At 51.0% G+C, this 26,145-nt stretch overlaps 1 protein-coding gene across 1 annotated transcript; it reads right to left on the minus strand.

The window, feature by feature from the left end:
• Positions 1 to 1,871: 1,871 nt before the first annotated feature.
• ACADVL (acyl-CoA dehydrogenase very long chain) lies at positions 1,872 to 26,055 on the minus strand. Its single transcript, XM_053264757.1, has 20 exons — positions 25,872 to 26,055; positions 25,548 to 25,626; positions 18,686 to 18,760; positions 18,094 to 18,166; positions 17,457 to 17,521; positions 16,665 to 16,799; positions 16,114 to 16,258; positions 13,133 to 13,262; positions 12,223 to 12,348; positions 11,859 to 12,057; positions 11,598 to 11,702; positions 10,232 to 10,318; positions 9,949 to 10,011; positions 9,646 to 9,747; positions 8,562 to 8,659; positions 7,190 to 7,262; positions 6,729 to 6,801; positions 5,088 to 5,160; positions 4,531 to 4,606; positions 1,872 to 2,567 (listed from the first exon to the last, which is right to left on the minus strand). Exons 1-20 carry the CDS (start codon positions 25,934 to 25,936, stop codon positions 2,430 to 2,432), a joined length of 1,980 nt encoding a protein of 659 aa, XP_053120732.1. The 5' UTR covers positions 25,937 to 26,055; the 3' UTR covers positions 1,872 to 2,429.
• Between the last annotated feature and the right edge of the window lie 90 nt (positions 26,056 to 26,145).

Consider the following 26,145-nt stretch of genomic DNA (forward strand, 5'->3'; position numbering starts at 1 on the left):
AAGGGGACAATTCATGTTTGCTACCACCAGACCAGCTCTCCTCGCTTTGAAATGTCCAAGCACCTCAGTTCATACCTGCCCCACCAAAGCAACACGTGCACCTTTACGGATAGTTCGGGGTTCTCTCACCACACACACTCACACTTCCTCGACACAGCTCCACAAAACACCAGCGCCACGCACCTTTCCCCCCTGGAAGCATCTCTGAACAGGTCACCTTCTACCGCAGGGTAACCAAGTACCCCGTCACCTCCCTGTTCCAGAACCGCAACCGATGTGGATGAGAAATGCCCCCAACATCTGACCACTAACTAACCCTGCAATGCAAAGTATCGGGGAGACCCCATCCTCTCCTCCACACTGGGTGTAGAGCAGAGAAGCAGAGCTAAGGGCAACTAATCCACATCTACTGATCGGATTCCTGCCACTCGCTTTGTTCGGAAGTAACGTGTGCAACCTCACACACGGCAGGAAACGCAGGACCCCGATTATGAAGGTAGCAAAGCAGGTCTCAAAGAATACACCAAAGACATACTCCACGGTGTGGGGGTGAGGGTGGCAGACTTTTCTCAGAAAGAAAATGGGGGAGTCTCTTACCTTGCCTTTTCACTGGCATCTCGCAGGCAGTTTGTACAACGTTAATCTCCTAATCTCTCTCCCAAACAGCTGCCAGCTTAAAAGATTTGCCGGGCAGATTGCGTCTCTGGCCTCCCCAAAGGCATTCTGGGAGATGTAGTGCTCAGGACACCTTCAAAGTTACCCTCTTCCCCACCATGCATACTACTTTCCAGAGCTGGAAGAAAAGTTTGTGAAAGATTTGGAATGTGGCAAAATTCGATTTAAAAAAAAAAAAATCCAAAGGGTAGGTTGCTTTTGAAATTCAGCCGAGGTACTTTTTTAAACATATGAGTCTTCTTGATGAACTGAGTAAGAGCTGGCTAAATTTCCATGTTTGCACCTTGCTTTTAAATAAGAACATAAGAAGAGCCCTGCTGGATCAGGCCCAAGGAGGCCCATCTAGTCCAGCATCCTGTTCACACAGTGGCCCACCCGATACCTTCAGGGAGCCCACAGGCAAGAGGGGGGGGCTTGCCCACTTCCCTGCAACTGGGATTCAGAGGCATCCTGCCTCTGAGGCTGGAGGTGGCCTATAGCCACCAAAGTGGTGGCCATTGATAGACCTGTCCTCCATGAATCTGTCTAAGCCCCTTTTAAAGCCATCCAAGATGGTGGCCATCACCACATCCCGTGGCAGAGAATTCCACAGATTAATTGTGCGCTGTGTGGGGAAAGTCCTTCCTCTTGTGGGTTCTAAATTTCCCGACCTTCCGTTTCACGGGATGGCCCCTGGTTCTAGTCTTGTGAGAGAGGGAGAAACATTTCTCTCTGTCCACCCTCTGCACACCATGCATAATTGTATACACCTCGATCGTGTCTCCCCTTAGTTGCCTCTTTTCCAAGGTAAAGAGCCCCAGATGCTCTAGCCTAGCCTCATGAGGAAGGGGCTCCAGGCCCCTGATCATTTTGGTTGCCCTCTTCTGCACCTCTTCCAGTTCCACAATAAAAACCCTTATAGTAGAGGGCAGCCAGAACCGGAAACGTTGAAGACATTCGATTTTGGATGAGCATTTGCTTGAAATTCCTACACCTGACCCACAAGCTCCCCCACCTGCCACTTCCGCTCTCTAAAAAGATTAATTTTGGCTACACAAGTCAGTTCCAAGATTCTTGCCCTTCGGGGTTGTTCCTGAATTTCGAATAACGGGCCCAAGTGCACGGACCACACTGGCGAGAAAAGAGACCCACACAGATTCACCCCAACCGTCCGCCCCCCACCCACCCCCGGCAGCAGTTTGTCTCCAGTCCAGACATTTGCCAAAGTCATTTAATGGTTATCCACAGACAATACATTCATCAGTACCAGAGAATCTCAAATACACGCTACTGATTTATGGCTAAAGGCTCCAACACAGGTGGGTTGCAGGGGTGCCGGGGAATCGGGTTCAGAGCTGGGCTCCGGTGCTGCCAATGGGAGAATTTTGTCACTCCATGTTTTGGGGTAACTGGAGGCGGAGGGAGAAGTGTCTTGGCATTTCCAGATGCATGAAGTCCAGTTCAAGTGGGTGTGTGTGCGTGTATTTGAAGACACCCCACCCACTCCAGTCTGGGCACTCTGCGACTGTGGTCTGCACCAGGTTCTTGGGTGCACACATCTCCTTGCTTTTGCTGGGGGTCCATTAAGGCATTGGCATCGCAGAGGGGTTTGATCTTCAGAAGGTACGACCAGCCCTCTTCAACAGGGGAGCCAGGGACGGAGAATGCCCCCTCCCTGAAATATGCAGGCCCTGAGAATGGAGTCTGAGGGGAAGCGGGGGAGGAATAGAGGAGGGTGCTCTTGGGACCAAGCTTTCAGAAACAGCCGCCACGTCTCAGATGCCCAGGGGGTTGGGGGAAACCACCCCTTCGCACTCCACCATCGCTCTGGAGATGCCCCGGAGGTTCCGGAAGAACTGCCGCGTGGTATCGGATCGCAGGGACATCAGGTTCTGGGTGATACGGTCCGAGGCCTGAGCAAGGGAAGGGCAGAAGACGAAGCATGAAGAGGAGGGGGCAATCCTGAAGACAGAATGCCAGCCGTTTGGATCCGTCAGAGCAGAGGCTCCCCAGCTGCTGTTGGACTACAACTCCCAGCATCCCCGGGAGTTGTAGTCCAGCAACAGCTGGGGACCCGAGTGTCAGAACCTCTGCTCTGGAGTAATTCACCAGATCAAGGAAATGGTGGAAGATGGGAAGCAACAGAGGTACTCAAAATGGTGGAGCTGCCCGCGGTGGTCTAAAGACGAAACACTCCGCTTAAGACACCATTGTGGCTTCAGAGCAAACTGGCCTTGAGGTGCTTTTTCTGTTTCCGGGGAAGGGGAACGCAATGTCTACTTAACTTACACCCCACTTGTGTGGGAAACAGCCAGCTCTGCCGTGCACAGAAGCGCCTCCCCGACTCCTCCCTTTTTGACATGTCACTCGAGAAACCACCACCATGCTTCCACGCTCATTCTTGGATCCATGAGGGCTAGGAACTTGGTGTGTTGCTTGAAGAGCAAAGGACAGGCTGAACCCCACACTTGCCCGATGCCCTCACGGAAGCAAGAGTTCTGGTGGAGAATGGCCCTGACCCGAATCCAGAAGAAGCCTTGTGGATCCTGCCCCGGTGTTCCTTCGACACCTGCTCCACAGCCACTGACTGAAAGGAGTTCTTCTCTCTGGAGAAATCTGGGCAAGCCAGGAATCGGAGGGATGGGGGCAAAACGGGGGTCTGCAAGGACTTGGGAAAGTGGTGGAGGGAGAAGAGACTGGGAATTTACAGGAAGGATATTTATTTATTTTAAATTTAAATTTAGTATTTAACATATTTCTTTTTAGTCATGACGACTGCTATGCCGCCATTCTTCATAAACAGATTCACGGCAGCTTACAACAGAATTTATTTTTTAAAAAACAGTAAAATCATAACCTCTAAAATCATAGGAATGCAGGACAGGGCAAGCATTAAACAGTCATAGAGAAATGTGTAGGGACAGGGGAAGGCTGGCTGGAATAAAAAGGCCTTCACCTTTCCTTTAAAACTATACAGGGAGGGGGGCGAGGCTAAGATCAAGAAGCAGGGAGTTCCAGAGAGCCGGCAACACTATTGAGAAGGCTCACCCACACACTGCCAACAACTGTGCTTCCAAAATGGGCAGGAGAAATGGGTGTTAACAGATATGAGTGTTTTGGACAGGGTGGTAATCTCTTTCCCCACCACCACGACAATTTAACTCCTATCACTTCCCTATTTTATTCAATGCTAAAAACAATTAAAGACATCTTTTTAGGAGGCTTTTTCATGTTTTATCGGCTGCTTATATCTGGGAGGTTTTTCAGTGCTTAGATTTTAGCTTTTTACTAATAACTTGATTTGAAACTCTAATTTTCAATATGGTTTTTAACTTGATCTTTTAACTTAATTTTATTAACTTTTTACTTCATATTGCATCCATTTGATTAATGATGTGAGCGGCCCTGAGCAGTAGCGTACTGGAGGGGCGGGGTATAAATAATTTTTTTATAAACAAACAATTCTCACCACAACCCTGCGAGGTAGGCTAGGCCAAGAGAACAGAACTGGTCGAAAGTCACCCATTGACCTTTACAACTAAGTGGGGAATGTATTTCAGATCTTTTTGCTCCAGGTCCAAAAACACCTCCGCCTACTATACCCTACTGCCCCATCCTTTGAAGTGGCGATAATCATAACACAACTACAACCCACACAGAGTATGGGGAGCCACAAATCTTTCTGCGCCCACTGACGAATTGCACCACGAAAACATGTTTTATGGCTTTACTGGAGTTTTAAGTTTTTCTTGTCGTGAGCCAAATAAACGGGCATAAATCTTGCAAGAGGTATTTGGGCTGAAAAACAGAAGCACTATTCTTCTGGAAGGGAAGGTCACACACACACACCCCACCCCTTGCAAAGCGGAGGCTCACCTCAATGCACCAGGTGTCGCAAAGCATCTTCTCATGCTGGGCCGAAGTGTGCCCGCGCTCCAGGGAACGGGAGGCTCTGTTATTGACAGAGAAATGCATTGTGGGGAAAAGAAAGCAAGTCTAAAGAGCTTCTCAGGAGAACAGGGGCCAATCACCACCCGCAATGGATTTCTCCTCCCCTGGCCCATCCCCTCCTTCCCGTTTTGAAATGGAGCCAGCAGGAGAGCTGGTCTTGAGGGTGATTGGTCTCCTTTGCTAAGCAGGGTCCACCCTGGTTTGCATCTGAATGGGCAACTACGTGTGTGAGCACTGCAAGATATTCCCCTCAGGGGATGGGGCCACTCTGGGAAGACCACCTGCATGCAGATGGTCCCAGGTTCCCTCCCTGGCAGCATCTCCAAGATAGAGCTGAGAGAGACCCCTGTCTGCTGCAACCTTGGAGAAGCCACTGCCAGTCTGGGTAGACAATCCTAAGCTAGACGGACCAGTGGTCTGACTCAGTATATGGCAGCTTCCTGTGTTCCTATGAGTGTTGGGGGGTGGGGGGCAGAGCTCACCTGGAGAGGACGACCACCATGGCGTACAGGTCAATGGCGCTGTCTGCAATGCGCTTCAACACAAATTGTTCATCTGGGAAAGGCAGCAGGGAGAAGGAGAAAAGAGAAAAGGCAATTATTCAAGGAAGGATGGAGGCAGGCACAGCTTAAGAATATCTGAGCTTTGCCCCAGGATGCTGTTTCCAACAGTGGTCAGCCAGCTGCCTCCCAGAAGCCCCAAAGTCCAAACCAACTTGTCTGTTCCCAGCATCTGGCAGTCAGATGTAGGCTGCCTTGGAACATGGAGGCTCTACTGAGCCATCATGGTTAGCAATCACTTCCCTCATCTCCAGTTTATCAGAGCAGTGTGTATGGAGTTCTGTAAGCCAGAGGTTCTCAACCTGGGGTGCTCAGAGGCTGCTGGACTACCACTCCCATAAGCCGCTGTGGGAATTTTAGTACATCATCTGGGAATGATGGGAATTGTAGTGCAACATCATCTGGGCACCCAAGTCTGGGAAGCCCCTGTGGTAAGTGAGAGCACAGGAAGACCTGAAAAGGCAGCTGGGGTGTTGTGATTATTCTCCCTAGAGGAGGAACGTCACCCCTGAACTCTTTCCCACAAAAATCCCACCTGCCCCTCAGCCTTCTCCTACTTGTGGTAAGAAGCACGAATTGTCCCCTTTGCTAAGCAGGGGACAACCTGGTTTGCATTTGGATGGGATATATGTTAGCACTGTAGGATATTCTCCTTAGGGGAAGGGGCCGCTCTGGGAAGAGCCCCTGCCTGCCTGCATCTCCAGATAGGGCTGAGAGAGAAGACTCCTGCACTCCTGCCTGCAACCATCCTGGAGAAGCTGCTGCCAGTCTGTGGAGACAACACTGAGCTAGATGGACCAAGGGTCTGACTCAGTATGTGGCAGCTTCCTATGTTCCTATGGAGTGAGGGGAGCATAAAGAAGAGAAAAAGTACTCTACCTTACTCTCCAGGTCTCCAGCAATGCCCCCCCAGCCCCCCAGCCCCAATTTTCACCAAAAAATGCAGGAATTATTTTTATTAAAGAACCACAAAATGGCTCTGCACTATAGATGGTGGCTGGAAATGATGCCGGAAGTCATTTCTGGGTAATTTCTGGCCACTCAAAACTGCGAATATTTTTATACCACAGATAAAGAAACTGGGTCTCTAAGGCCCAGCCGCAGTTGTTAAAACCTCAGCTAACGAGGGCCACTGGTATACTGCCTCCGAACCTGGAGGTTCCACATGGCTATCATGACTTGTAGCCATGGACAGAACTCTTCTCCTCTTCCCTTCTAAAGCCATCCAGGGTAGTGGCCACCACCACACCTTGTGGCAGCAAGTTCCACAGACTGATTATGTGTCATGTGAAAGAAGACTTCCTTTTGTGCCTCCTAAGTCTCCTGCCCGTCAGTTTCATTGAACATTTCAGGAGGGAGGGAGAAAAGCCTCTCCCTCGACATTCTACACCCCAGCCATCACTTGAGACATCTCTGCTGTGCCCTCCCTTAGAGAGGAGGGAAAGAAAGGGGGCGCCCCTTTCTTTTCCAACTCAACAGGATGCAAAGGGAACAGAAGCCCTAACTGCTGCCTCCCCCAAACCTCGGTGATGTGGCACAGTGTTATGTCCAAAATGTGCTTACCAATAATCTTCTTGCCATGTTTCAGAAGCTGCTCTTCCACCACGCCTGCAAAGAGCTCAATCGCCCGGACCGTCTGTAGAAGCAGACAAGGTAGAAAATGGGGTGACGGGCAAGGCGGAGGAGGTCGCTCAGCAAGCTTCTTGAGCCCGGGTCTCCCCTCTAACCACTAGGTCACGCTGGGTCTCATGGGCGACGTGCAGGGCTGCTCAACTTCGGCCCTCCTGCAGATCTTGGCCGACAACTCCCATAATCCCCGAGTACTGGTCACCGTAGCTCAGTGGCAGCATCTCCAGGTAGGGCTGAGAAAGACCCCTGCTGGAACCTTAGAGAGCTGCTGCCAGTCAGAGTAGTCAGTATTGTGCTTGATGGGCCAAGAGTAGGACTCGATGCAAGGCAGCTCCCCATATTCCTCTGGGGTCTGCTTTGAGGTGGGGTGTGGGGGCTGTTATGCGCAGACTTACCCGCTCACCACTTGAACTGAGGCTAGGGTGCACTACAGTCTTCAGGGTGATCCCAGTCCCCAAGCCGGCTTTCCTGGTGGGGGGGGGGGAGAGAAAGGCGGCATGAGGCTCCCCCTACAAAATTGTGCTTCTCTCTGTGCACCACCCCACCCTGAACTGGAACCGGGGCCAGCAATCCTAGAGCTAGAGAAGGCATCATATGCAGAGTAAGGACAACTGAAAGTAGAGGAGACGGAGCCTGAGAAGATTTGGGGCCTTTTTAAAAAGGTTTAGCAGAAGAGGGCTCCACAAAGGACCAGTCTGGACGATACTTTACCAGCGACCGCCACAAGAAAGGAGACACACAGACTGCATCCATCAGATCATTAGGGAGGGGACAGAAAATAAAAACACTCATATTATAATGCTCTACGGTGCAGCCACACTGGGAGGACTGCGGAAGGTTCTGGTCACCGTCTCTTAAGGAGGACATTGCAGAACTGTGAAAGGGGCAGAAGAGGGCAACCCGGATGATCAGGAGTCTGTTGCACTTTTCTCATGAGGCAAGGCTACAGCATTTGTGGCTTTTTAATTTGGAAAAGAGGCGACTTTGGGAAGATCTGATAGAGGTGTATAAAATTATGCATGGAGTAGAAAGAGTGGACGGGGGGAAATATTTCTCCCTCTAACAAGACTAGAACCAGGGGTCATCCCATGAAAGTGAAGGTCGGGAAATGTAGGACCAACAAGAGGAAGTAATTTCCCACACAGCTCATAATCAATCTATGGAACTCTCTGCCCCAGGATGTGGTGATGGCCACCAGCTTGGATGGTTTTAAAAAGGGGCTTAGACGAATTCATGGAGGACAGGGACATCAATGGCTACTAGTCAGATGGCTATAGGCCACCTCCAGCCTCAGAGGCAAGATGCCTCTCAATACCAGTTGCAAGGGAGCAGCAGGAGGAGAGAGGGCAAGCCCTCAGCTCTTGCCTGTAGGCTTCTCAGGGGCATCTGGTGGGCCACTGTGGGAAACAGGATGCTGGACTAGATGGCCCTTGGGCCTGATCCAGCAAGTCTGTTCTTATGATGCCTTTGCAGCACGTCCCTTTGGATGAACAGTCCACCCCCACCTGATAGAGGAATATGTGTCTCCTTTCTAATTGCATGGGCCGGTGGTATCGTCTGAACTGGTCCAAAAAAATGAGAGGGGTTCAGAAAACAGCAAATGGTACAGAGAGAGAAGCTATCCTCTTTTCTACGACTGAAACTCAAGTTCACCCAGCAAAAGTGACAGGCAGTAATCAAAGGCAAGCAGTAAGCAAGCATTTTTTCATACAGCACACAAGTCGTATTCATGGCCACAAGATGCAGGGAGAATCTCTAGTTCAGTACCTGCGCACCCGCTTGCTGACCTCACTGACCAAGAGTCCTGCATTTCCGATGGGGTTCTTGATGGCACGCTGCAATCCGCGGAGCTGGTTCCCCGCGTTCTGGGAGGAAGGAGAAGAGGAGCAAGGAAAGATCAAGAGATGGGTGTGACCCAACAGGAAGACTCACTCGGGCACCTGCTGATTTGAGAATTCCTAGAAGGCACTGAACGGCAGATGAAAGTCCACATGGTGCATAGTTTATGGAACTCACTGCCACAATGTATGGTGATGGGCATCGACCCAACAGAGCTCTTCTTATGGAAGAGAGCTGGAGAGGTCTCCTCTTCCTTTGTGGCTCAAAACAGCCGCTTTATAATAGGGTGGAGCGCCAGTCTTGTGGTAGTGAGCACTAAGCAGGGTTCATCTTGGTTTGCATTTGGATGGGTGACTAATGTGAGACGGTCTGCTGCAAGATATTCCCCTTAGGGGATGACTGTGATATTTCTAGCCACTCAAAACTGCGAACAGGCAAGTTTAAGCCTATTTTTATACCACAGATTTAAAAACCCAGGTCTCTAAGACCCATCCCTTAGGAGAACGGGGCTGTATCTCAGTGGAAGAGCATCTGTTTTATACGCAGAAGGTCTGAGAGCATTTCCAGGTACGGCTGGGAGAGACTCCTGCCTGGCACCTTGGAGTGCTGCTGCCAGTCAGTGTAGACAATATTAAGCCAAATGGACCAATGGCCTGACTCTGTATACGACAGCTTCCTATGTTCCTATGCAATAAATAAATAGCAACCATTTTGTTTATATGGCTGCCATATAACAAATTGTTTTCTGGGTGGCTCACAAAACAGAAAAGTATACAATTAGAAAAATATACAAACACACATTAAAACAAAAACAAAGAAAGAGCCAACACACAACAAAAAAACAACAGAAGTATTTACAAACATTTTAAAAGCATTTTAAAGGCCTGGATGAACCGAAAGAGCTTCACCTTTCTAGGACTACGAAGGTCCTCCCCCCCACTTTCCCCTCTGCCCGTCCCAAATTGTGAACCCCTCGGAAGCCCTTTCCCACCTTCCCCTGCCAGCCCCCCACCTGGAATCCGTTGAGCGCCACAAACAAGCGCAAGATGTCATTGGTTCCCTCGAAGATCCGGAAGATCCGTAAATCCCGCATGACCCGCTCCACACCAGTATCCTGGGAGGGGAGACAGAGGACAGAGGAGATTCAGCTAGGCAGCGTGTAGGATTCACCGGAGTCCAGGCTCACCCGCCATTCAGCCCCCAAGGAAGGCAGGCTCTAAACACTGGACAACGTGAAGTAAATGTGTCTCTGAGCACAAGCAGAATGCCTCAGGTGGGGACGGGAAGGGGAAGACGGTTTCCAGTACCCACTCACCTTCATGTACCCCATCCCGCCCATGAGCTGGATGCATTCGTCTGTGACAGTCCACGCCGCTTCCTAAGGAACACAAGAGAAAACATTCGCCATGACCTGTTTTGCCTGGTCTGTAAAATGGGCACAGCTACCAAGAGGCTTCAAGAGCAAGCTAGACAATTGCAGAGACACCCTGCACGTTAACAGTGCTGTGCTAACAGGAGATTAATATGTTCTCTTATACACACACAGCCACCTGACCCCAGATCAACGACAGGCAGGCAGTTACGTTAGTTTTCCTCACCGAGCCAAAGATTTTGCTGATGGCCGCCTCAATCTGGAAGTCAGAAGCCCCCTGATCCATATTTGCACTGATCATGTAGGCCATGGACTGTGGAGAGAGAAAAGGTGGCCACTTCAGGTCACACTCTGTGACTGTCGAAGAGAATTTAATCCCGGGGTTCTCAGCCTTGGGGCCCCAGATGTTGATGGACTACAATTCCCACCATCCTTCAAGTACTGTGGCCGAGGCTGACGGAGCTGTAGTCCAACATCTGCAGACCCAAGGGTCGAGAATCCCTGGTTTTAATCACTACAAAGCACACACAGTAGATGACTGCAAGGACCACGTTCAGCAACATGGAGAAGGGGTGTGCATGCAATCCAGAAGAAATGTAGGAAATACAGCGAAGTGGAACTTTCCGTTCCGTTTGGCATTGCCTAGTGGCCTCTAAAACAGGGCCCCTTGGTCACATCTGTCTGAAGTCTGGCAGGTCTGCTTCCTTAGAGGAGTCCTAGAAGACTGCTAGGACATTGTGCCGTCCGGCTGGAAAACAACAAAGTTAAGAGGCAGGAGAAGGACAGCCGGTTCCCCCACGGAGATCAATGATAAATGAACGATGAAACAAATGAACGAAGGATGACACGAATGGGGATACAGCAGTGAAAATCATGGGGAGAGTGAAAAGATGCTTGTCCCAGCACGTCCATAGTACGTTCTCTTATATACGCACAGCCACGTGACCCCAGCGCTTCAGGATCTGCCACGGTGCTCTGTTCAAGGTGCCACTTTTGAGTGCATCCTGATAATTAAGGGGAGGGTCCCTCTTGGCTGGAGATCCCAGAAAGCTGCTGCCAGTCAGAGTAGACAGTGCTGGGAAAGATGGACCAAGGGACTGACTCAGTAAAAAGTAGCTCTGTAGGGCTGAGTACGTTCTCAGGTCTGCTTTTATTCTTCTAAATTAAATTTCTCAGCTCTATGACTATGAAGGAAGGAAGCGAGGAAAGCTGGGATCAAGACAGAAGTGAGGTTGGGCTGCATTCTCAGCGCAGGGGCTGCCAACCTGTCCAACTGTTGTGGGACAACTTCCATTATCCCCGTGACAACTACAGCTTGGGAAGGTGGGGGGACCTCAGTGGCAGAGCCTTTGCATGCAGAAGGTCCCGGGTTCCCTCCCTGGCAGCATCTCCAAGACAGGGCTGAGAGAGGCTCCTGCCTGCAACCTTTGAGAAGCCGCTGCCAGTCAGTGTTGACAAGACTCAGCTAGATGGGCCAAGGGTCTGACTCGGTAGAAGGCAGCTGCCTGGGCCCCACTCCTGCACTGGAGCTCCCCATGGCACTCTGCCCGCCACAGAGGTGCGTCCAGCACCGTGCACGCGCTACGCCTTACCTCCGTCACGTACTGCAACACGGCCATGCGAGCCAGTTTCTCCTGAATCGCTCCGAAGTTATGAATCTTGTCTCCAAACTGGGTCCTGTTTGCAGCATAATCCACCTTGGAGAGGAAGGGAGAGGAAGACGGTTAGGGTTGTGGCGCTGCTGAAGAGGCCTGGCGTTCAGGAGAAGAGACGAGGCGGAACCTTGGGAAAAGGGCTGCGTGAGGCCGGGGGCAGCGTTGAGGTGACACACCGGAGGTCACCAAGGAGCTCACCGCTTTCCCGATGATGCCACGCATGGTGCCCGCCAGCGCCGCGGCCATGCCAAACCGGCCGTTGTTGAGGATGTTCATGGCCACCTTGAACCCCGCGCCAGGGGCCCCGAGGACATTCTCGGCCGGGACACGCACGCCATCAAAGTGGACCTCTGCCGTGTTGGAGGCCTTGATGCCCATCTTCTTCTCAGGGGGGCCACTGGAGGGGCAGAGGGATACCCCATCACATGCCGGCCACAGCACCGCAGCCTCCCCAAGTCTGCAGCCCGGCCCACTGCAAGTAGACGCCCGTCTGCTCAAAGGTGCTCTCCCCAGTCACCACCCTTGCTGCCCCCCCCACCGCCCTAGGCGAGCGCGTACTCACCGTGTGACGCCCCCAAAAGCTCTTTCCACTATGAACGCCGTGATCTTATCCTTCACTTCACCAGTTGCCTCGTCCTTCAGTGGTGTTTTCGCAAAAACCGTGAATATCTCAGCAAGGCCACCGTTGCTGCAAGAAACAGAAACATAGGGAGCTGCCTTCTGCTGAGTCCAACACTTCGTCCGTCCAGCACAGTACTGTCTACTCTGACTGGCAGCAGCTCTCTAAGGTTTCAGGCAGGAGTCTTCCCCAGCCCTCTCTGGAGATGCTGCCGCGGGTGGAACCTGGGACCTTCTGCATGCAAACTTGCATGCCCCCAAACTTGCAAGCCCCCCAATGCCATTGGAATGTCAGACTTGCAAGCCCCCAATGCCGTAGGGCTCAAATGCTTCTCCCACACAGACAGAAGCTCAGGTTGGGCCCCCAAACCTGGTTTCATTCCCCAGCGTCAGTATTGGGACCTGCAAAGTTATAACAGACAGCCTCTGAGCACACACAGAATACCAGCCTCGCAGTACTGAGTCAGCAAGAGCTCAGACGTCAAAAGCACCTTATAGACCAATTGGGTACAGCAGTGAACGAAATTAGGCAGGAGAACTTGAGAACTATGGGAGAGCCTTACAGCAGGTGATCCCAAACTTGGGTCCCCAGATGCTGTAGCCCAACACTGTCAAGTCTGAGAACCCGTCTTACAGGGCTAAAAGAAGTAAATTGCTTCCGAGCATGTGCGAAGTGCCTCACTGCACAGTCACAGCCAAGCCCCAGCTTTTTTGGGGGGGTGGCGGGAGGGGGAGGTACAGCTTCCAAACGGCTCTGAGTCTTTTCACCCCTCTTTTTGGAAACGACCTGCCAGCAACACCCTTCCAAGGCAGGCAGCATGCACCGCCCCACGCACCCCTGTGCCCCCCCTCACCTGATCCAGATCTTCCCCCCATTGAGGGTGTAATACGTGCCGCAGGGGCTGAGCACGGCTGTGGTGCGGATGGAGGCTGCGTCTGACCCGCTGGTGGGCTCCGTCAGGCAGAAGGCGGCGATGCTCTCACCTGAGGGGCGAGAACCATGGGCGAGAAGACAGTTCCCAGGAGAACACAGAGCACCACCCCTGTGAGGCCAACCTGCCCAGAGGGGACAGAGCCGTTTCCAGATCTTTTGCTGGTTTTTAAGGAACAGCTGAAGAGGCACCTTTTTAATCAGGCCTTTTCATTAAAACGTTTTAAAGTTTCTATTGAGATTTTAAATGGTTTTCATCATTGTAATGCTTTATCGTTGTTGGTTCCTTCTAAATTGGTTTTAGTATGTGAACTGCCCAGAGATGTATATATCAGGCGGTATAGGAACATAGGAAGCTGCCATATACTGAGTCAGACCCTTGGTCCATCTAGATCAGTACTGTCTGCACAGATTGGCAGCGGCTTCTCCCAGGTTGCAGGCAGGAATCTCTCTCTCAGCCCTTTCTTGGAGATGCTGCCAGGGAGGGAACTGGGAACCTAGATGCTCTTCCCAGAGCGACTCCATCCCCTGAGGGGAATCTCTTCCAGTGCTTACATTTCTAGTCTCCCATTCATATGCAACCAGGGCAGACCCTGCTTAGCTAAGGGGACAAGTCAGGCTTGCTCCCACCAGACCAGCTCTCCTCTCCTTAGACTCCTTTGCATAAAAATATGCAAAGTAAAATAAATTTTGATTTCTCTCTGAAATTACACACACACTCCCAGACACCCAGATGAAAGGGGAGCAGGCAGATGGAGCGGGATGCGTGAGCAGCCATTCTGAGGGGGAAGGGCAATGCTACTGGCTCCTGTCCCCCAACAGAATCTGGCCCTGACCCCTTCCCTCCATGCAATTTTACCCTAATTTGTTTTTTAGGTTTTTTGGGGGGGGCAGAATAAGGAAGGGGTGAAAACAGAGAAAAAGCTGTTAAGTGCCACAATACTATCATCTTTTTCTCATCTCGGGGTGGGGTGTGTGTGGCAGCTGCCAAACATCACCGTAAGCATTCGTCCCCGCAAAACAGCCACTTGTGGCCAAAACTTGTGGCCAGTATATCAAGTGGATCTCCCCTTAAGTCAACAAAGCCAAGCCACAAGCTAGACACGATCAAATCTGTTAAGCCATAACTGCGAACTATAGGATGCCCAGCTGCTGGACTAAAAAGGCCTCCCCCCACGTTGGCTAACCCCTTGTGGGAGGGGCCAGGGGGAGGGCCACCCCCTTTCTTCTGCTTGGTGGATGGCGAGAGGGTGAGTCCGACTCGAGGGGTTTTTTTGGACATGGGGGCCGTTGGCATCCTGCACCATTCTGGTCCTAGGGGAGGCTGAGGGTCAGCCCTTCATGGCCTCATTCTGGACATGCAGCAAGTGGGAGCACTTGTGGCTTGGAGGGTCCGTGGAGGCACAGGTGGCGGTGGTGGTGGTGTGCAGAGATGCTTTTTACCAGCTACGGCTGGTACGCCAGTTGCAATCCTACTTGGAGAAGTCGGACCTGACCTCAGTCACACGTGCCTTGGTGACGTCCAGAATGGACTACTGCAACACACTCTAAATGGGGCTGCCCTTGAAGATGGCTCGGAAGCTTCAGCTGGTCCAGAACACTGCTGCAAGGATGTTCGTGGCTGCAAGTCCCTTTGTAAGTGTTACACCCATCCTGCGACAGCTTCACTGGTTACCAGTTCGCTTTTGGGCTAGATTCAAGGTGTTGGTCTTGACCTTTGAAGCTCCACGTGGCTTGGGCCTGGGGTACTTGTCGGACCGCATTCGCCCATATGGACCTGCCAGGGCCCTCCGCTCATCATCTCAGGCAACCCTGCTCATGGACCCGTCCCTAACAGAGATCTGGTTGGCAGAGACTAGACAGGGCCTTTTGGGTTGTGGACCCTCAAATCTGGAGCGCCCTCCCAGAAGAGCTTCACCATGCTCCCTCCCCTCAAGTTTTTTTAAGAAACTGAAGGTGCATCTTTTCAGAAAGGCTTTCTGTTGCTTTTATCTGGGTAGGTTTCTTAATGTTTAGCTTTTTACTGATAAACTTTTGATTTCCATTTTAAAACTTAATTTTAATTGTGGTTTCAGCCTGGTCTTTTAACTTCTTAATCTTATTAATCTTTCTTATATTGCATTTTATAGTGTGTATGTATTTTATTAATCTTGCAAGCTGCCCCGATTGGTAGTGCACTGAAGGGGCAGGGTATAAATACTTTTACTAATAAAAATAATAATTGGGCATCTGGTCACCGAGAGCGGAGCTGGTCTGTTGGCTCCTCTGAGTCTTTGGGGGAACTCAAGGTTACATCAACCATGCGGAGCTGCCATCCAGACAAACACCCTCTCCCAATGTATGCTGGGAGGGGTCAGGGGCATCATGACAGGCCCACACCCAAAGCATCCCTCCTTTAATCACGGGGGCTGGGGAAGTATCGTCTGAACCAGCCCAGGACGTGAATCGACTGAACGGCAGCATCAGAATGCGGCATTTTCTTGACATGCTATTGATAAGTTATTGTGTAGTGTTATTACTGCCAGATACTTTTTTATTTAAGAGAATGCCTTCTTTATTATGAATCCCACTGCCTATTAAGATCTATTTAAGATCTTAAATCTTAATCTATTATTACTGCCGGATACTTTTTAAAATATGATGCCTTTGGATCAGTACGTTGAGGTTCTTGTGCATTTATTGTTAGCCGCTTTGGACTCCTTTTTTGGAAGGAAAAGAATAAACATGAAAACGAGATTTGTGGTGTGGGGGCCGTGTGACAAGAGTGCCCATATTCAGGGGTGCACCTTTTAGCCCCCCCCCCGCTTCTCCTGACCACCTCCCATAGCATCCCCCCCCGCCTTTTTAATCCCCATGCCTTTCAGCAACCCACTCCCCATAGCTCCACCCCAGAACATCACCCACCTGTGGCCAGTTTGGGAAGGTACTTCTCCTTCTGCTCCTGGGTGCCGTAGAGAAGAATCCCTTTGAAGCCAATGGACTGGTGAGCCCCGAGCGTGATGCCCACCCCCAGGTCGTGCATACCAACAATTTCCACCAGCCGAGCATACTGCAGCGAGCGGGGAGAGAAGCAACACCGGGATCAGCAAAGGGGCATTTCAAGCCCGAGAGGGGAAGAGCTCTTCTGACTCTGTGCACTACTACAAATATTTAAGACTTTATCCTCAGCACTGAACAGCCTCAGACACCTCGGTTTAAAGCTCCAGCTCCCTCATCAGAGGAGAGGAGAAGACCAAGCTGGCCCCATTCTGTGCAGTTAGAATATTTGTAAGCATTCCATGACATCACAGCAACTCAGCCAATGGCTGAGAAGAAAAGGGGTGCCTAAGACACAGGGCACAAAGCTTCCACTGACCCATAGCCCATGCTGAATACCTACTGCTTCCTAAGGTCCTCCCTAGGGGTGTGGGGGGGGATGGGAAAGACACCTGTTCTAGAAGGCACATGGGCCTCACCTGGGTGTTGCTAAGACCCAGACCTCCCAGCTGAACTGGGATCTGCAAGCCAAATGCTCCGAGCTCTTTCAGGCCCTGCATTGTCTTCTCCTCCACATGCTCCAAAACATCATTCTTGGCTGGGTCATTCACCTCCTGCAGGAAGGAAAGAAAAAACTGAGTCAGCTGTTGATGACAGCCCTGCTGGGCCAGAAGAAACAGTTCATCTAGTCCTCCTCCCCACAACGGCCAACTGGATACCTCCAGGGAGTCTGGTTACCGGCATTCAAAGATAGGCTACCTCTGGACATGGAGGCTCCATTTCACCGCCAGTGATTCTTCCCTCCTCCACCATGGCTCCGTCTAACTCCCTTCTGAGAGCCATCTCTGCTGGTAGCCAGAACCATGTGGCAGAAAATGAAACATGGGGCTCCATATAGGGTTGGACTACAGCTCCCATGGCCTTTTGCCCACTGTGGCGGGGGATGTCAGGAGTTATAGTCCAAGAACATCTGGGAACCCAGCTGTTGCCAGATGCCAAGTCTGGGACCCCCTGCCATCCGTTAGCTGCTGACCACTTTCTCCACACCGCACAGAATGCTATAAACTCCCCACCCATGGCCACCTTTCCCCTAAACTGGAAAGGTGCACACATTCCAGCGGCCTGCCACACAAGGCTACTGTCCAGGATCACCTTCCTCACAGCCCTGCCCATATTTTCAGTCGGCCAGACCGTCTAGTATTGACCACATCCATCCACAAACCTGCCCCTCTGGTTTTGTTCCCCATTTCCGGAAAGGACCACTCCCTTACCTCAAAGAATCGGGAGACGGGGCCCACCAGCTCCTGCAAAGTCTGGGCTTGTTCTTCACTCAGGGCTGTAAGGAGAATACAGGAGCGGTGGGGGTAGGCGGCCACCAGCCTCCTTGACGTCTCTCCCCCCCACTCCCGCCCCACAAGTCTGGGGGAGACTGCCCTTCTTAAAATGCAGGCATGCAACACACAACTGCAAATCTTCTTGCTTCGCTTTGCCTTTTGGGTTCTGCATGTCAATCTCTTCCAAGCTTGATCTCACAAACTGGATTCTTCACGCGGACGCCAAGGAAGAAGCTGCTACCAAATCTTGCATGTAGCAACAGGCACGGCCCATGTGCTGTGTGCAGATGATCCAACAGCACAAGCAGAACCAATCACTCCTCCTTACTCAAAATTCATACACACACACACTGCAGTGAAGTAGCTTCAAGACTGCAACACTGAGGGCTACATCAAACACACTCCTTGGATTTAACTTTCTAGTCCACATGGGAAACGCTGAGGAATGGTAAAGGCAGTCTACCCAAGCTTCAGGAAACAAAAGGGACTTGAACAGGGCTTCTGGTGGTTGTGGAAACTCCACCTGATCTCCCACTGCCCCAAGTGTATATTATCCCACCCACCTGCCCATTACCTGAAGGATAAGGAAACACTTGCTCTGTGTTGACCTGACCCTTGAACATCCCAACGGCGAAGGACTTGGACTCCTGGAAGAGAGGAAAGAAGAGGCCACAGGGGGCTCGGGTTTCTCCCACAGCCACTCTCAGGCACACACAGCCCCTCACTGCTCCCTTCTGAAGCTAGGATGTTTGTGAACTATCCATGACACCACAGAAACTCAGCCAATAAGAGGGCAGAAGCTCTGACAGCAACACAGGTGTGGATCTTCTGATCCATGTCCTCCATTTCTCAATGGTGCACTTCCTTTCCATGGCATGAGGCAAGTGCCAAAATCCTCAAGGCAAATCAAAGCCCCATCTATTTCTTCTAAAATTTTAGGGTTTGAGGGTGGTGTTTTTTAAAAAAAATAAAATACAGTGAGCCCTTTTGAAACAGATAATCATCTTACTCATTTATTATTTTTCAATATAAACTTCTCTGAGAAATTTTGTTGAAAAGCAGTTTATAAATATTTATAATAGAAAAACACATTACGGAGATGGCTGTTAATTCTCTAAATACATCCTCCCTAAATGTCCCTTCCTCAAAATCAAACATGCACATACCGCAGCTAAAGATTTCTTGTCCTGAACGGTCTGAGCAGCAGATGTTGTGCTGGTGCCTGTTTTATCCAGGACGGCCTGTGAAGGGAAACAAGGCATAACTTTATTAAGCTGGTGGTCAACCATCCAAGTTTAGGCCAGAAGGATCTTGCTATGGTGGCACAAGGTGGTGGGACATCTCTTTTTTTCTCCGGCCAGGCTCTTGTGCATAAAAAGAGCCCAGCTGGATAAGGCCCAAGGAAGCCCATCTAGTCCAGCATGCCGTTTCCCACAGTGGCCCACCAGATGCCTCTGGGAAGCCCGCAGACAGGAGGTGAGGGCATTTCCCCTCTCCTGAAACTGGCATTCAAATCAAATCAAATCTTTATTGTTACGGTCATTCAAACCAGCAAAACACAAAGTACAAAAACTTTACATAAAAGCAAACTTGGTCAAATATTTATTTATTTATTAATTATTATTTTACATTTTATAACCCGCTCTTCCTCCAAGGAGCCCAGAGCGGTGTACTACATACTTGGGTTTCTCCTCACAACAACCCTGTGAAGTAGGTTAGGCAAGTAATAAGTAATAAACTGTTAAAACATAAAACAGAGCCATAACACAGAGTTCATCCATTACATAAAACAGAGGGCTCCATGCATCAGAATGATCTAAAATTTAATTCAATCCAACCCCATATCTGGCTTCTCAACATTTCTTATCCTAGTCTTGTTAGCCAGAAAACAATACTTCGCCATGTTATAAGATAATAGACCCCAATGGTCTGTTAAAAGTAATTCCAAATAGAACTGCTCAGAACAACTAGAATATGCTGTTAAAAAAGGATTTGTGTATCTCTCCTGCAAAGTTCGATCAAACTGACAATTCAAGATCACATGGGCTGTTGACTCCACTTCCCCAGAACCACAAGGGCAGACACGCTTCTTATAGGGGATCTTACAGTACCTCCCCTCCCGGACAGCCATTTATAAGGCATTACACCAAGCCAGCATCAGAGCCCTCCAGAAACTAGGTACTAATATTTTATTAAGGTATCTTGCTGGGCCAGACAGTGATGTATGATTGCCTAAATAAGTGTCAACCCCTATCTGGCTTCTGTCCATCCATATCCATAATGCATTGGCGCAGACATGATCTCGCTCTCCCATAGCCCAAGACAACCAAAGCATCGCTGGAGAAGCTATAGTAGTTCAACCCCTTCTCCACACAGTATTTCCACCTAGACCTATATATATCATTCAACCCTAAGGGTGCTAGTCCTACTGGCTGAAAAATCAACTTCAGCCAATATTCACATACTACCAGCCAAACACTTGCCTCCACCCGAATCCAGCCTATCATAGAAATGCATTGGGGACACGCTGGGGTCGTTGGAGCACACTTCTCAAAAACGTTGATTGGATTGCCTCCAGCCTGCCAAGGTTGGAATAGATACTTAGCTGCACTCAATAAAGGAGCAACGGCCAGACTTTAGCCGAAAAAAGTTTAAGGGCAGCCGGAACAAACTGTGCACCTTGCCTCCTCTGAAAGGAGTTAATACTGCTGCTGCTGCCCTCGAAGCATTTTGCATTAATTATATTATATTATTATTTTTAATTTGATTTCTATACCACCCTTCCAAAATGGCTCAGGGTGGTTTACACAGAAAATAACAAACAAATAAGATAAGATGGCTCCCTGTCCCCAAAGGGCTCACATTCTAAAAAGAAACATAAGACACCAGCAACAGTCACTGGAAGTCCTGTGCTGGGGGTGGAGAGGGATTATATATTCCTTGTGCGCATTCCTCCTAGTATTGGTCTGGAAGACTATACCCAAATACTTAAACTTTGCTACATATTGAAGCCTATGTCCATTCAACATCCAACACTGCTTCTTAGGTTTGTTAGCAAAAGCCATCACCTTGATCTTTTCATAATTTATGGTGATCACCTGTGAATCACAGTAGGACATCAAAGCATTAAGGGCGCAACTGGTATTCAGAGCTACCTTGCCTCTGAGGCTGGAGGTGGCCTATAGCCCTCAGACTAGTAACCATGGGTAGACCCATCCTCCATGAATTTGTCCAAGCCCTGTTTAAAGCCATCCAAGCTAGAGGCCATCACCACATCCAGTTGCAGATAATTCCATAGATTAATTATGCACAGTGTGGAAAAGGACTTCCTTCTGTTGGTCCTAAATTACAACAGCCTTCAGTTTCATGGGATGACCCCTGGTGTTGTGTGAGAGGCGGAAAAATGTCTCTCTGTCCACTCTCTCAGCTCCATGCATAATTTTATATGCCTCTATCATGTCTCCCTGTAGTCGTCTCTCTTCCAAACTAAAAAGCACCGGATGCTGTAGCCTCATAAGGAAGGTGCTCCAGCCCTCTGATCTTCTGCACCTTTCCCAGTTCTAAAATGCCTTCAAGGAGAGCTGACCCCTATCACAAAGCAGAGTGACAGATCCCTACCCCAGATGGCAGATTTTGGCATCCCGCTAACAGGGAGGAAGTTGTCGGTTACTGAGTATACTGTAGTACTAGATTCTTAACTTACTAGATCCTTGAAGTACTTTTTCACACAGCGCATAATTAATCTATGGAATTCCTTGCCATGGGATGTGGTGATGGCCACCAGCTTGGGTGACTTCAAAAGTGGCTTAGACAAATTTATGGAGGACAGGGCTATCCATGGCTTCTAGTCTGGTGGCTGTGGGCCACCTCCAGCCTCAGAGGCAGGATGCCTCTCAAACCAGTTGCAGGAAATCAACAGCAGGAGGGAGGGCATGCCCTCCCCTCTTGCCTGTGGGCTCCCCAGAGATATCTGATGGTCCACTGTGTGAAACAGGGTGCTGGACTGGATGGGCCTCCTAGGGCGCCTGATCCAGCAGGGCTGCTCTTATGAAAGGAAAATCAACTGGTGAAGTTTTCAGTGTAACTGAATACCCGTGCTGGGAACGAGCTTTCCCTGATGGAGTTCTGCCTGTCATAGGGCTGTAATAGCAAATTTATAACGATTTTTAGCGGGCAAGAGGGCCTTTTGAGCAGGGCATAGACTGCCTGGCATGTTAGGAGATATGCACTTGTCTGGGGTGGGGTGGAGAATGGAAAGGCTAAAGCATTTGAGGCCTTTCATTTTAAAAAAAAAGATTGTTGGGACACACCACAGAGATTTCTAAATGATGCATGGTGTGGAGAAGGTGGCTAGAGAGACAGGGGGAAGCAGAGGCAGAAGGGAGTGAACCATTTCAGACTGCAGGAAGGGGGTTGCAGTTCTGAATGGTGGAAATTTCCCTGCAGGTAGAAGACTAGCACAAGGAGGAATGGCTGGGTTAGACTCTGTCTTGCCAATGTGCTAGTTTTCTGCTTACAGGATGATGGTGTTTTTATAAACAGGGAAGCACTAAAAAAGGTACACTCCCCACCAGCATTTGGAAGGGGTACAGTCCACTCTGGTGCAGCCACCCGACCATCCCATCCTCCTGCATGTGCAGACGAGGCCTCTCACTGTCTCTCACAAGTAACAAAAGGACAGCAGAGCTGCAGTAAGGGGCAACGATCCAGTGCCCTTTGCAACCACCCAAGGAGGTAGCACGGGCCAAGAGAGTGCATGTGATTTCCCTAGCATTGCTGAATGGATCTTTGTGGCAAAACTGGATCTGAACTCGGGTCGCCCCACCTCTAAGAACAAAATGCACAGTGCATAATTGGCTTATGGAATTCATGGCCACAGGATGAAGTAATAATCATAATAAGCAAATTGTTCTCTGGGGAGCTCACAACAGTAAAACACACCCAGCTACGTGCATGGAACCAGCGAGGGCCGGTTCGAAGGCGTGGGGGGATAACTTTAAGGGCGGGGGAGGGTGCACTTGCAACCCAACCCACCACGTTTCCCCCGCTGACTCTGGCTTAAAAACTGGTCCAGCGGGGGGGGGGAGCAGTGTACCTCCCTGCCACCGCGTCCTCTCCTCAGACTGGAAGTGACCGGAAGTAGCTTCTGCGCATGCGCACGTCAGCATGTGCACGACGCAGGCACAACGTTTGTGCGCATGTGTCTGGGGTACTTCCAGTCTGAGAAGAGGACGGGGCGGCAGGGAGGTATGCTGCCGCCCCACAGGACCATTTTTTAAGCAAGAGCTGGCGGGGGAAACGTGGCCGGGGGTGGGGGAGAGGGGAGTGCACCCTCCTCCACCCTTAAAGTTATCCCCGCCCCCACCTTCAAACCACCCGGTGTTTGAACCTGTTTGGAGGCCCGTAAAAGGACCTCCAAACAGGTTCATGCACATCCCTAATTAACACACACAAGACAAACAAAACAAAATTTTAAGACGACAAAAATACAAAGCCTTTTTCTAACTTAAAAAAAAAAATCAAATTTTAACAAGCCTGAGTGGTCTTCACCTGGCGTCTAAAAGAACAAAGTGACGATGCCAAGCGAGCCTCACTGGGGAGGCTATTCTATAGATGAGGTGCCACCACCGAAAAGGCCCTCTCCCTAGTAGCCGCACACCTTCCCTCATTTTTCACTCGGAGCAGGAGCTCCAAAGAAGAGGGCACGGTCCACATCTGGACACCAGGGGCAAGGTGTTCTCTCAGGTAACCTGGTCCCAAGCCGCCTAGGGCTTTAAGGGTTAAAACCAGCACTTTGAACTGGGCCTGGAAATGGACTGGCGGCGAAGCACAGGCGTGATATGCTCCAAGCGCCCAGGGGCAGTTAGCGATCGGCCCCTATTTGGGGCCAACTGCAGTTTCTGGACCATGTTCAAAGACAACCCCACGTACAACGCATTGCAGTAATCTAAAGGGGAGATGACCCAGCAGAGTATGGACAGCCAAGGCCAAGCTGTCTCCATCCAGGCAAGGTTGCAGCTGGCATATCAGTCGAATGGAGGTCCAGGGATGCTCAAAGGGGATTAGACACATGCATGCAACCTCTCTGTACAGACCCCTTCAGACATGCACCAGGCAGGTCACTACTGGAAACACGATGTTGGACACCAGGAGGGCTAACCCTAGGCTCTTCAGGTGGACTAAAAAACCCATCATCCCCTGCTGCAAAAATGTTAACAGTGGGTGATGGGAGCTGTAGTCCAACAGCAGCTGGAGAGCTTTTGATTGGCCAGCCCTGGAGTAACACTAAACCAGGGGTCATCCCATGAAATTGAGTGCTGGGAAATTTAGGACCAGCAAACGGAAGTATTTTTTCACACAACGCATAATTAACTTGTGGAATTCTCTGCCACGAGATGTGGTGACAGCCAACAGCCAGGATGGCTTTAAGAGGGGTTTGGATAACTTCATGGAGGAGAGGTCTATTGACGGCTACTAGTCGGAGGACTGCAGGCCACCTCCAGCCTCAAAGGCAGGAGGCCTCTGAGTACCAGTTGCAGGGGAGTCACAGCAGGAGGGAGGGGGCATGCCCCTTTCAACTCCTGCCTGTGGCTTCCAGCGGCATCTGGTGGGCCACTGTGGGAAACAGGATGCTGGACTAGATGGGCCTCCTTGGGCCTGATCCAGCAGGGCTGTTCTTATGTTCTTTTGAGTAGAAGGGCTTTTGGTCTGATCCAGCAGTGCTTTTTATAGTGTCCATGTTCTCACTGCTGCAAAATTGTTCTGTGGAGCTGGACGCGGACCTCAAAATCCAGAGTTTCTGGCAGGCCACATGAGGGGTGCAATTAAAGGGTATCATCAGGAGTTGCTGGCAAGATCCTAGGGCTGGTACATCTGCCGCTCCGTTCCGCATTCCATATTGGCGTTTCCATCTCGCCAATTATTGGGCAACCGGTGCCATCACCTTTCCCCTAGATACTCCCAGAATAATATGACCTTTCCCCTAGAGAGAGCACCACCCACAACATTCCCACAAGGAGCAAGCCCAGGGGTGTGCCCCCCTGAAACTGGGTGGTGGTGGGCGCAGAGGGGACAGCCAGTTCCGAAATGCAGAGTGGGAGGTACGCTCTGTGTGGGAGATTGCAGCTTCTTCGGGGGTGAGACACAGCTTGTTTATACCGGGACTCCTGAAACCCGGCTGCCCCTGGAGCCCGCGGGGACAGCCATCAGGCACAGATGCCCATGCCAGCAGGAAAAACAACCCTTTGTGGTGGGACCCCAGGACACAAACGGACTTGCAGTTGTGCCCACCAGCCCGTATAAACAAGAAAGGACTTTTGACCTCCGTAATTGCATGGAGATCTAGACTGCGTGGCTCTATATCGGGGTTGGGGTGTGTGTGCCACAGACTGTGTCTAAAGAGAGAGCTTCCTCAAGCAGAATCTGGCTGCTCAGGGCAGGATCAGAGGATGGACTCCTGAGCTGTTTTGTTTTCAAGGAGGAAAGTTGCTAGTCCTCATGAAAGGAGAGTGGTGGAAAGACACACAGTGCGGTCTCACAGTCACATTGCCAATGAACTCGCTTCAAATCCCCCAAAACTCTTCTTGTGCTGGTTTCTCCCCACCCCAGCTGCAAAATGGAACTGTTGCTTCAACCACAGGGAGAGTTTATAAGCATAAATGAGACGGATTACTAAAACCACCCGTGTAGCATTTGCTGCTTTAGGAAATCCTGCATAAACAACTGGCAGAAGCTGGCTGGGAGGGCCAAGTTCACAGCTCCCTTCCCCTAATCCTCAAGTAGCCTAACCACTGCCAGTCCACCCCCCTGACTGCCCCCCCCCACCACCAGCACCCCCTCCTTTCACCCACACAGGTAGCAACCCTTCGGCAAAGCTGCCCAGGCCCAATCCACCAGGTCGGGGCTTCCTCTCCCCCCCCCCCCGCCGCCCGCCCACCCACAAGACTTTGGGAAGAGGACCAAAACCGTTGCCAAGAAGCAAGTCGCCTCCTGGGAAGCAACCGAGCCCCCCACCCCACCCCTGCTTACCTCGGCAGCCTGTGCAGCATACTGCCTCACCCCAAGAGGCTGGGAAACGAGGTACGTCAAAGCCGGGATCCCCCCAGACCTTGGAGAGAGAGAGGGAACAGGGAGGGGGTCTGACTTTGGTGCCAGATCACTGGGGGGGGGGAGACGAAGTTGCCCCCCCTGGCCAGGTATTTCCCCCCTTCAAAGTCAACCCCTAATTCTCTCTCTTAAAAGCCAGCCCCTGGTGTGCTTTAATTACGAGTATTACTACTTGGGCCAGCCAGCCTGGCGGCCAGAGGCCCCCCCCTCCCCCGCGGCCAGGAGGGCCCCCCCCCCCAGCCTCACCCTGGGGCGGGACCCAGACGCAGGAGGCTCCAGCAGAGCTTGGGGGGCAGCCTGAGCGTGTACATGGCGGAGGATCGGGGCCAGCCGCTCTCCCCGGAGGCTCCTGGCAGTGGTGGACGTCGGGCGACGACGGTTCTTCCTCGTCCTCCCCGTCGGGCTCCTCTGCCCCTCCTCGCGAGGTCGTGGGTGGGGCCAATTGCTTCCTGCCCCCGCCCACCCCCAGGGCATGCTGGGAGCTGTAGTTTCTTGCCTGGGAGACGTGGCTCCACGCTGC

Source organism: Hemicordylus capensis, chromosome 6, assembly GCF_027244095.1.
Source record: "Hemicordylus capensis ecotype Gifberg chromosome 6, rHemCap1.1.pri, whole genome shotgun sequence".
Classification (NCBI taxonomy): Eukaryota; Metazoa; Chordata; class Lepidosauria; order Squamata; family Cordylidae; genus Hemicordylus; species Hemicordylus capensis.

Excerpts from the sequence above, each read along its gene's own strand:
- ACADVL (XM_053264757.1), bottom strand. The coding sequence starts at position 25,936 with ATGTACACGCTCAGGCTGCCCCCCAAGCTCTGCTGGAGCCTCCTGCGT. Across the intron at positions 17,522-18,093 it reads AGTGTTTCCTTATCCTTCAG|CCCTGAGTGAAGAACAAGCC; the intron begins GTAATGGGCAGG and ends TTCTCCTTACAG. Across the intron at positions 12,349-13,132 it reads GGGGGGAAGATCTGGATCAG|CAACGGTGGCCTTGCTGAGA; the intron begins GTGAGGGGGGGC and ends TGTTTCTTGCAG.